The sequence below is a fragment of the Denticeps clupeoides genome, chromosome 4 (genome assembly GCF_900700375.1).
Source record: "Denticeps clupeoides chromosome 4, fDenClu1.1, whole genome shotgun sequence".
NCBI classification, from domain to species: Eukaryota; Metazoa; Chordata; class Actinopteri; order Clupeiformes; family Denticipitidae; genus Denticeps; species Denticeps clupeoides.
In genome coordinates, this window is record NC_041710.1 from 10189651 (window position 1) to 10200085 (window position 10435).

Sequence of the window (10435 nt, forward strand, 5' to 3'; positions counted from 1 at the left end):
AAAATTTGAGTTAAAAAAAATTATATTAGCACAACTGTACTAAAGGCTTGCATGTCATACATGATAGAAGGCAAAGAAACAAACATTGACATCTTACCAAATTGAGTTCTGGCCATTTCAGAGTAACAAAGCAGAAGTGAGGACAATAATCACAAGACAAGGGTGGAATGTTATTAAACATTTTATTCATCAACCAACAAACAGAAAAGCCCCACAGAAAACCTGAAACAGAACAAAAAAGGTTAAGTACAAAAACACTTTATGGAAAAGAACATTTATATTCGTGACACTAGAATTAAACAGGAGAGGAGCAACTACTGTTCCATTAAATATGCATGAAAGATTCATAGGTTTTGCTCCAAAACATGGATTGGCTGGGCTAGAATAAAGGCCGTGTACATATGCTATTTTGAACCTGGGAGAAAAAAAGATAGCATAAACCAATTTTGATAAAAACAGTTATATGATCCAATTTAACGTCCCTTTGCGTAACCTTAAAGCAATTGCTTTATGAGGGATATTGCACACAGCCAAATGCAAGAAGTCACTTCATGATGTGCAGTGTAAAATGAAGAGTCGGAGCCAAAAACATACCGTGAATATTAATAATTCACATTAAGTCAGACATTTCAGTCAATTCCACTGACTATACTTTCTAAGTGCGCCTTCATACAATCAGCCCTGCTTGATCATTACCTATAAAGAGCTACATGTTTCTGATATAGACACTCAAACTAGTGTAATCAAAAGGTAAATTAAATGTATTCCTTCAGACTGGGATGATCCCACTCTGTGATCACACACCTGCGAGCCTAGTTCATTCTCCTTATCATCCTGTTGATCTGGTCCTCTCTGTTTCCTGCATCCCCTCCTTCCACAAAGTGGGTGGTTTTCTTGTTCATGCCGCCACGTGGGGAGGACAGCTTGAAGGGCCACAGAAAGTTGTTTGCGGACTTGAAGTTCTTCCCAACAGTGTAGATCTCATGGATGAGATCTTCAACACAGATAACGCCATACTGCCCTAGAGGAAAAGAGGAAAAATGCTAGTGTTACTTCAGTTAATAGCTTTATTAAAAGATGCCACCTGCTGTCAACTGCTTAAAACAGAACCACCCAGACAATATGCAAAGTTTACATGCATATTACCAACAAGGAGACCAGACATGCATAGTAATGTGTTACAGGCTAGGACTTATTGTGGTTTGTAAAGTGAACATGGGAGTGACTCTTACCAAGGGACTTCTCTACCAGTGAGTTGTCGGTCAGAGCAATGCGCTGTTTGTTGATCTTGCCAAAACCGCGCTTGTAGATCAGCTCACGCACTGACTTCAGGTTGGGATACCTGAGAGGTTAAGAGTCACTTAAAACAAGTTCTCTCAAGAATGGAGCACTTACATAAAAGCAAAGTTTGGTCTTCTTTAGCATTTTAACCAAAATGCACATTTCAGAACAACAAGTCTTACCCCCATGCAATGTAGGGCTCAGCAATTCTCAGCATGTTAATAGAAGCCTTGTTCAACTTCACAAACACCCCATTGAAGATCTGGCGAAGGCGAAGCAGCTGCAGCACCTTGCGCACCTTCGGGCTGACCCCATTGATTCTACGAGACAAGACGACAAACACGTCAGCTCCGTCAAATAAACTCATACCGCTACGGTGATGCAACATGCGGCTTCAGATCAACTTGGCTTATTTTCAGGAGAATTCACCATGGTCGATAAGACGGGGAAAAAAAGACCGTCATCATAAAACCACCGTTTCTGGTTAGGACCACACGGGAGCGTCCAACACTCTCACCCTCTGATCCTGATGACAAATGCCAGCTTGGGCTCAGCCGGGACGTAGAAGTTGCCGACTTTGCGCGCCATCCTGGCCATGCGGACCTCGCGCCGGTACAGCTCTCTGTACTCCTTGTGGTAGGCTTCAGCTCGCTTGAAGATGAGCTTCCTGGTCACCTTGCGGGCCTGGAGGGAGAAGGCGCATGTTAAAAAGGCCGCACAGCATCATGCTTCACCATTAAAAATAAATAAATCACCTTCTTTTCGGCCAAGAGGGACTTGACCCGCGCGGCCTTGGCGTTGGCGTACCGCTTTCGCCTCTTCATGAGGCTTTCGGGGACGGAAGGAACCTTCTTCTTCTCCCTGTACATCAAGCAGCCATTTAATTACACGATAAAACAAGGACCGCGACGGCCGTACAGAGGCGACCACGTTAATTAGCCGCTCGGCTACGTAATAAAGGCGTGTAATTACACCATTGCCCGTAGTCGAGCGGGCACTAAGGAGCGGAGCGCCCTGGCCGAGGCCTGCTACATGCTAGCCGGCAGCCACGGCTTGTTAGCTTGAACGTTCAGACGAGCCCGTCAACAATTACTGGGGCTGCAAACGCACCGATTAAAACGACGCGTACCAGCACGGCAGAGGACGCTTCAATCCACAACGAAGTCGGGAGGCATCCACGACGCGCTTCGAAAGCTCGGGACATAATTTCAGCTCGTTTCGCTACACACGCCGCCCGAGCCGAGCCTTGGACTAAGCGCTGTTTATTGAAAAACGAGCTGCACTCGACAATACACACTCCGTTTATGCGACGAGTAGGTCCATAATCGGACATCGTGGTTAACGGCACTTGATGACGAGCAGTTTTTAATGATGGATGAAGATCGCCTTGCACCCGAATTGACACTTACGTTTCGCCCGCCATTATCCCCACAGTAAAAGAGAGTCAGCACGCATGCGCGGTGGCCTCTTATAGGGGTCCATTACGTCACATGGCAAAAGACGTCCTTTCATTTGCCTGTTCTGTAATGAACGCCGGATTCGCGCTTTATTCTGATGTTATTTAAAACTACGCGTGACGATCAACCAGATAATGTTAATTTTACCTAACTGTTATACTACGTGCGGTTCGACTCGGAGTTCGCCTGTGCAGACCGGGCATGCGCGAGGTGGCGGGCTGTCGGGTATTTAAACCGTGTCCGCGGGGGCACGTGGCTAGTCAGCGGTGTCGCTGGTCTGTTTGGCGAGAGAGCTGGTTCACTGTGTGTCCGTCGTTTTATTCGTCTGTCGCGACGTTTTTTTTTTTTGTTTTGTTCGTTTGGGGTGTTACGTACTTTTCTACAGACTTTGTCTTTAAATAACCGTGTAATATACTACACCGGCTTTGTTTACATCGATCGTCCAGACCGTGTCGCAGCGACACCTCAAACTTTTTGCTGCACCAGATTGTTCGTTTGCTTGTGAGCTTGAAGCAGCGGCAGCAGGTTCCGACATGAACATCGCCGCCGAGTTTTTCGTGGTCACGTTTAAAGTCATGTGGGCTTTCGTGCTGGCCGGGACCAAGTGGTTCGTGCGGCCGCGGGAGAAGAGCGTCGCGGGGCAGGTGTGCGTGATCACCGGGGCGGGCAGCGGCCTCGGGCGCCTCTTCGCAATGGAGTTCGCCCGGCGAGGCGCGACGCTGGTGCTGTGGGACATCAACCGGAAAGGAAACGAGGAGACCGCCTGCATGGTGCGCGACGTCCAGCGCGAACTGGCCCGAGGTAATTTCCCGCGCCTCCCGGCGAGCGGCCGCGCTTGCCGGCTCCGGGTCGCCTGACTCTGCGTCTTTCTGCAGGAATGGCCGGCGGCGACGACGGGGACCGGCCGCGTCCGTCGGTTTACACGTACGAGTGCGACGTCAGCAAGCGCGAGAGCGTGTATTCCACCGCCGAGAAGGTGCGAGCTACGGCGGGCGACATAGACGTGCTGGTCAACAACGCCGGCGTGGTGTCCGGACGCCACCTCCTGGAATGTCCCGACGAGCTGATCGAGCGGACCATGATGGTCAACTGCCACGCGCATTTTTGGGTCAGTGTGGTGGTGGTTTATTATTTACTATCACCATTCAACTTTGTATCATCAATTTGCACATATATTAACACTTAAAACAAAAAAAAAATAGAATGAACATAAGTGCATGGTCATCACATGAGTCTTCTCGTTGCATTAGAGGTGTTGTATCATTCCCTCACTGACCAACAGAACAATCAGTCTCATCTGTTTCAATCTACAGACCACCAAGGCTTTTCTGCCCAAGATGCTGGAGCAGAACCATGGGCACATAGTCACTGTAGCCAGTTCCCTAGGACTCTTTACTACAGCTGGAGTGGAGGTTTGTGCATCAGTGGTCCTGTCACGCCTGGCGATTTTACCCAAATAAATTCTAACTTCAGTCCATAAATCCTTATCCAGGACTATTGTGCCAGTAAATTTGGTGCCATTGGCTTCCACGAGTCTCTGAGCCATGAGCTTAAAGCGGCTGAAAAAGATGGCATCAAGATGACCCTTGTCTGTCCCTTCTTGGTGGACACTGGCATGTTCAAAGGGTGCAAGATCAGGTAGGCCTAAATATAGTCCCAAATTATCTTTATCATTGTTTGCGAAGAAATATAGTGCAAACCTCTTCAAACTTGGTCTCTCTACAGGAAGGAGATGGCTCCTTTTTTCCTGCCATTAAAGCCAGAATACTGCGTTGCCAAAGCCATGAGAGCCATTCTCACAGACCAGCCAATGGTCTGCACCCCAAGAGCTATGTACATGGTCACCTTCATGAAAACGTTAGTTTCTCAGTTCGTATGTAGTGCTGCTTTTAAGAAGTGTTTCCCGACCCTGGTCCTGGAGGACCATCTGCCAGGAAGTTTTTTTGTTTCAACCCCATTCGTTATCAGGCCATTAAGTAACGCCTGAGCCTAGTTAAGGTAGAGTTTGAGTGAACGCCTCTTTGGCAGACGTTCCTCCTAATCCAGGGTTTTAGTGTAATTTTTATTTATTTTTAATTGAGCATCGAATCTTGAGCTCCAATATTTGATTTCTTTGCAGGGTCTTGCCTTTTGATGCCATTGTCTGCATGTATCGATTTCTGGGGGCAGACAAATGCATGTACCCGTTCCTGGCCCACCGGAAGGAGTCCATGAACAACAATTAAGCTAAGATGGGAATATAAGGTTCACCAGATGCCTACATATTAGTTAAAGCAGTGTTTTTGCTGATGCAGTAATGTATACTGTTCATCAAGGGCCAAAAAGATGTATGAACCATAAAGGACTTCATTGAGAAGCTACAGCTTTTGTATTTATTTTATTATTATTTTAATTTTTTCCTCCTTGAAGTTGTAGCTCATGGTTAAAACAGTGGAGGTAAATGAGTGCCAGATGTGATACTACAGTGTGAATGTTGTAGCATTGTATTGTGTCATTTGCAATTGTTTACAATCTCGTGGCCTTATATTTAGCATTCCGATGTTTGTGGCCTTCAGTTTTCTCCCCCTAACACTTTAAGCCTCACTGGGGCGTCACACTAGAGTAGAGAAGTGCTTGAGAAACACTGCAGTATGGGCCAAGACGCTTGACAATCGGCTCATTACTCCTGAATGAATATGCACAGACAGGGATGCAAGTGCCACAAATTGATGAACACTGAGCACAATATGCAAAAGTGGCTTTTAACTTCTAAAGGTCCCAGAATGTATTTTTAAAAACTTTTTTTTTTTTTTTTTTTTAAATAAACCTATGCAATAAATCAGAAATAATGTTTAATTTTTTTTTTGTACTATTTGTTTGGGAACATGATTTTATCCGATGGTGGGTTATACAAGATCTGAAATGGAATAAATGTAATGTTTCCCTCTGGAACAGAGTTGGGTTGTTAATTAGAAAGCAACTGTGAGACGCAGAAAGTCGCTCACACTTGCTAATGCAAAATAAACAAGATCCTGCCCTGGCAGATGTAAATCTCTAATTTGAGGTGTTTTCCTTATAAGAGATGTGTCATGTTAAATGTTTGCTATCACACAACAGAAATCCAATTATGACCCGCTCACACATACAGATAACCCCCACCCCCAATTTGACATACAGATGACATACAAATCAAGAGATTTATTGTCAGTACAACAATATACACAATGTCTTAATACTGTTTCACACAAACCCCCCCATAGTGCAAAAGAGCACAGCATGATCTGAACAGCACTTAGGAACCATTGATTCAAAGGGCAATTATTCAAATCAAGGCACTGGTGAGCGAGCCATATCCCATGTCAGGCTATGGATTTCCCTTTAGAATTTGTGGCTTTAGATGTAGAACACCTAGTGGGTGAGGAAGCAGACTCAAAATCCAAGAGTTGCGGGTTCAGCTCTCGAACCATCAATGTGTCACTAAGCTGCCCTTGAGCACCTTACCATCTCCACACACTGCTTTTCATGTCTGCCTACTGCTCACTAAGGTGATGGGTTAAATGCAGAGGACACATTTTGTTGTGTGCACCATGTGTGGTGATTGCTGTGCATCACAATGAAAATCAACCTCACTTTCACTGTAATAAAAAGAAAACATCATTGGATCATTTGTAACCTCACTGACTATTCCGCATCTTTCATCGTTTTTGCACAGTCTGTCTAACTGTGGACTGCCGGGGTTTTTACACACGTATTCAGATAATTCCTTTTGCCTGTCCCATGTTGCACTTTCATGTGTTTGAAGACTAGCCTGTAGTTTGTTTTTTTAAATAAAATACCTTGCATCCATCCACTGGTAGAACCCCCCCAACTCCAGTTTAACCCAATTCAACAGGAGTTACATTTTGATGATACTTTGCACTTACAGATTTGCAATGGTACATCTAATAAAAAAAATAAAGGAATGCATTTTTAAAAGTGAAGAAATGAATGGACAATTGAAAACGTGTCTGACATAATAATTCCTTACACAGAATATCTATGTGCATATCAATACACAACACAAGATAAGAAGCCTGACTCTGTTGCAAATCTGGCTTCCATATCCACAGAGTTTCCTGGTGGGAAGGTACCACCCATGACATCACATCAGCCTACATGTCAGTGGAGACAGAGGGAATCACAGTCAAATGCCAACTTTGACTAGCCCTACTGTATAAGCTTTTCCTTGCCCAAGGCGAAATGGGATTCCGCTCAAAAAGAGCAATAAGCAAAGCAGCAGGACTCTAGCCTTGAGGCTCTGCCATGCACGTGTGGGGCAGGCCTGCTCAGTGGACACGGGCTTTCAAGAGGAAACACCTCGAGTGGTTTCTTTTGACCTTTACATTTTTTCTCAGTGTAGTGACTCAAGCCCACACATTCAGTCTAAATGCACGTTTAAATTGATGAGAACAGTTCCAGTTGTGTAACTGGATTTCTTGGATTCACTTAATTCAATATAGAATGTTTGTACATATAAAGGCGTTGCTTTCAAAAATTTCACAACTAAGCTGATTTGCAGGAGGCTTAGAAGAAGCTAGACTGGATGGGAGTGAAGATAAAAGCAGATCAGATAAAGGGTCTTCTGTCCTTAGATTAAAGGACAACAGTGAAGAATAACAGCACAGAGCACAAGGGGGTTCAGTGAAGCTTTACTGCAAATTGCCACATTATTATTTAGGCATTTTCATTAAATTGGCTTTGCCGCTCTGAACCAACACAACAGAAGCTCTTGTGGGCTTTAAAGTGAAAGTTATCATTTGTCTGCCTACAAAAACCATACTGAAAAAAGTCTTATTTACCAGGTAGCGTCTAATGAGGTTTTGTAATGGAATAATTCAGTCAGCCATATTGTATTAGTTGTATTAGTGTGTTGATAGATAACTAATGATTTACTGCATAATTATTTAACTACCGACCTGTTACAAGTTCTGAAATACCATTTCATGCTTCCAATTACTAGGAATTCCCTTGGAATAATCTCTAGATTAAACAGACCAACCCAATCAGTGGAAATCCTTTCCGTGACATGAAGTCTCAAGTTTGTGAATTTCCTGGACAAAAGGATTAAACATTTTTTATGATCTTAACAAGTACGGTGGGTTGTGGAGAGATGCTCTACTCTGATCGGGACCAAACATCCAAGCAGACGTTCTCTCAGGAGAGGTTCCACTGGGGATTATAAAAAACAATATGAGCCTCTGTACAGGAGGATGTGCCATCTGACAAAAATGCTGAGCGGCTATGAAACGCCGAAGGTCCGCGTAACTGATTTGGAAGCAGACCAGCTTTTCTGATAAAAGTGAATGAGCTGCAGCTCAGTGAACACTAACAAGCCCTCGGCCATAGGCTCCAAGCTGTGGACACACAGATTAACTGGCATCATGTTCCCTTTGTGCAAAGACTGATTAACCCTGGAAATCAAGGCAGTTTGATCATTGTGTTTCCAATGAGAGTTTGATTACAGCATGTTTAAATAGAAAAATATGCATCTCACTTGTATGGAAATTGAAGTATGAATTCCATCCTTCAGTCTTGTTAGGGAAAGTGCCGGTGACCTCATGGGCATGACAAGTGAGATAAACAAAGATGGAATTAGAAGCACATCCTGTTATGGCTGACCAGAAGAGACACAGGGATGGAGCAGATTTTCACAGAGCAAGAGTCTCACTTTGAAACCATGGCCCAATGTGGCCAGCCACTTTATTTAACCAGTGGAGATTTAGGTTTATTGTCAGGATCGGTGGGACAGCGAATCAGTGCAGGAAGGAAGGGTGCAATTTGCACAACTTACAGAAGACAGGAATTTTACTTAGAACAAAAATGACAAAATACAGAACTGGGGAAACAAAGACATGAATCAATGACCCGACTCCAGGAGGCTGCATTTGTACATTGAACATCTGGTGCACACAATCAAGAAATTGGGCTTGTGAAATGAACTGAAATTACGGGAGAGAAGAAAAAAAGAAAATTCATCCTCAAAAGTGGACATGCACACACGCATACACATGGATGGAGTTAGTATTGGTGGAGATATATGGACTGGACACAGAAGGAATGCATCTGTACATACAACTACAAAGAAAGTGGAGGGATTGTAATTGTGAAACACTGGACACAACGAAACGTGTCCCCTGCATTTAACCCATCCCCTTGGCGAGCAGAGCGGGCAACCCTCTAGATAAAATAAGATAGTGAGACCTCTGTGGCGCTTTGGGATTTACCTTCCATTTACGGTCCTGTTTCCTTACCCGCTTGGCCTCAGGAAGGGGTCTGGTGTTTCCAGACCAGATCTTTCCTGATGACAACAAGCATGATGACAGTCTAAATGACTGAAAATGTTCTGCATGATCCACAGTTGCTATACAAAGACACATAGTCCAGTTCCCTAAATATGAACTAATGCATTATTTCATGCAATGTTTAATGCAGTATATCATCACGTGATATATTTCTACAATGCAGGTTACAAAAAATTACTAATCGTAGCAATGGATTCAATATTTTTTTTTTGGTTTTAATATTAGATCTACTAATATTTGTATTCAAACACATTCAAGGTGCCAAGGAGGAAATTGGAAGTAGTGAGGTACAAATAAATGTAGCTGTGCTGCCCTCTAATGGTAAAATGTTTTATTGATTTACAGCAAATCAAGAGAGCAGAAATGACGTGTCTGATGGTGTTTATGGACCAGATCTGATGAAAGCTCCTCATCCTTCTTCATACCTGGATTTGAAGAGCCTATATAAAGTACAAAATGCACTGTCGTTTTCTGGACTCAACTGGAGTGGTTTTCCTCTTGTTTGTAATAACTATGACTGTGTTCCTAAAGGTGGGAAAGCTCACAATTATGCTCAAAAACCAGTGTGATGTGCACAAAGCACAGAGGCCGGCTTCATATCGTGGCATAATGCTTACTTCAGCATTCCTCTTTTGCAAAAACACTTCACTGTGATATAACCTCCATTTGTGTATTGGGTGGTAGTAGCCTAGTGGGTAACACACTCGCCTATGAACCAGAAGACCCGGGTTCGAATCCCACTTACTACCATTGTGTCCCTGAGCAAGACACCTAACCCTGAGTTGCTCCAGGGAGACTGTCCCTGTAAATACTGATTGTAAGTCGCTCTGGATAAGGGCGTCTGGTAAATGTAAATGTATTGGATTCTTATTTCAGGTTTTTAATTTTAAAAATATATTTTTTTATCTTATTTTATCTAAAGTAATTTATTATTCTTAATAATAATTTTCCTTCCAAATATCTGTTATTTTTTAGCCTTTGTCCCATGTTACCAGAGTAAAATGACCTTTACTGCAGCAGGCCACAAGGCAGTGACCGCAATACTGCAGGGTATAAATGGGATGTTTTAGGTACAAATTTGTTGTGTTGCCTTGTTATTGTATTTTTAACAAGTTCACTGTCGCAGGAGTCCATATCCAAGCAGTCATGCTCCAGGACCCACCCCTTCCCTGTTTCTGGTTTGCTGATTGGTTGAGATTGAAAGCTGTGAACTGAGTTGCACTTCTCAGATCTAGTGTCAGATCACTGAGAGAACCTGATATTTAACAGCCATGTCTGTACGCCAGAAAGGTATCACTCCTGCAAATGTAAAATGCATTCAAATAAATTGGGCAAAACCAATTTTTTATTTCTGTAGCACTGCAATAAATGACCTGA

The 10435-nt window shown here is 43.5% G+C and overlaps 2 protein-coding genes and 1 non-coding gene across 4 annotated transcripts; 1 reads left to right on the forward strand and 2 right to left on the reverse strand.

The window, feature by feature from the left end:
• Positions 1–165: 165 nt before the first annotated feature.
• rpl7 (ribosomal protein L7) lies at positions 166–2737 on the reverse strand. The gene is made up of 7 exons (XM_028975402.1): positions 2691–2737; positions 2037–2142; positions 1799–1965; positions 1464–1601; positions 1233–1342; positions 805–1021; positions 166–222 (listed from the first exon to the last, which is right to left on the reverse strand). Exons 1-6 carry the CDS (start codon positions 2702–2704, stop codon positions 813–815), a joined length of 744 nt encoding a protein of 247 aa, XP_028831235.1. The 5' UTR covers positions 2705–2737; the 3' UTR covers positions 166–222; positions 805–812.
• Positions 1670–1756, reverse strand: LOC114789432 (small nucleolar SNORD12/SNORD106). The gene has a single exon (XR_003749682.1). It is a non-coding gene; the product is annotated as a small nucleolar SNORD12/SNORD106 (small nucleolar RNA).
• rdh10b (retinol dehydrogenase 10b) lies at positions 2719–5666 on the forward strand. 2 transcript variants are annotated; one of them, XM_028975401.1, is made up of 6 exons: positions 2763–3539; positions 3614–3846; positions 4052–4150; positions 4231–4376; positions 4464–4595; positions 4858–5666. In XM_028975401.1, the coding sequence occupies exons 1-6, from the start codon at positions 3272–3274 to the stop codon at positions 4961–4963; spliced, it is 984 nt and encodes a 327-aa protein (XP_028831234.1). In that variant the 5' UTR covers positions 2763–3271; the 3' UTR covers positions 4964–5666. The 2 variants fall into 2 exon arrangements, with proteins under 2 accessions (XP_028831233.1, XP_028831234.1); XM_028975400.1 differs by lacking the exon at positions 4858–5666 and having other exon boundaries at positions 2719–3539; positions 4464–4849.
• Positions 5667–10435: the final 4769 nt, after the last annotated feature.

Excerpts from the sequence above, each read along its gene's own strand:
- rpl7 (XM_028975402.1), bottom strand. Across the intron at positions 1,966-2,036 it reads CCCTCTTGGCCGAAAAGAAG|GCCCGCAAGGTGACCAGGAA; the intron begins GTGATTTATTTA and ends TTCTCCCTCCAG. Across the intron at positions 1,343-1,463 it reads GAGCCCTACATTGCATGGGG|GTATCCCAACCTGAAGTCAG; the intron begins GTAAGACTTGTT and ends TTAACCTCTCAG.
- rdh10b (XM_028975400.1), top strand. The coding sequence starts at position 3,272 with ATGAACATCGCCGCCGAGTTTTTCGTGGTCACGTTTAAAGTCATGTGG. Across the intron at positions 3,847-4,051 it reads ACTGCCACGCGCATTTTTGG|ACCACCAAGGCTTTTCTGCC; the intron begins GTCAGTGTGGTG and ends TTCAATCTACAG. Across the intron at positions 4,151-4,230 it reads TTACTACAGCTGGAGTGGAG|GACTATTGTGCCAGTAAATT; the intron begins GTTTGTGCATCA and ends ATCCTTATCCAG.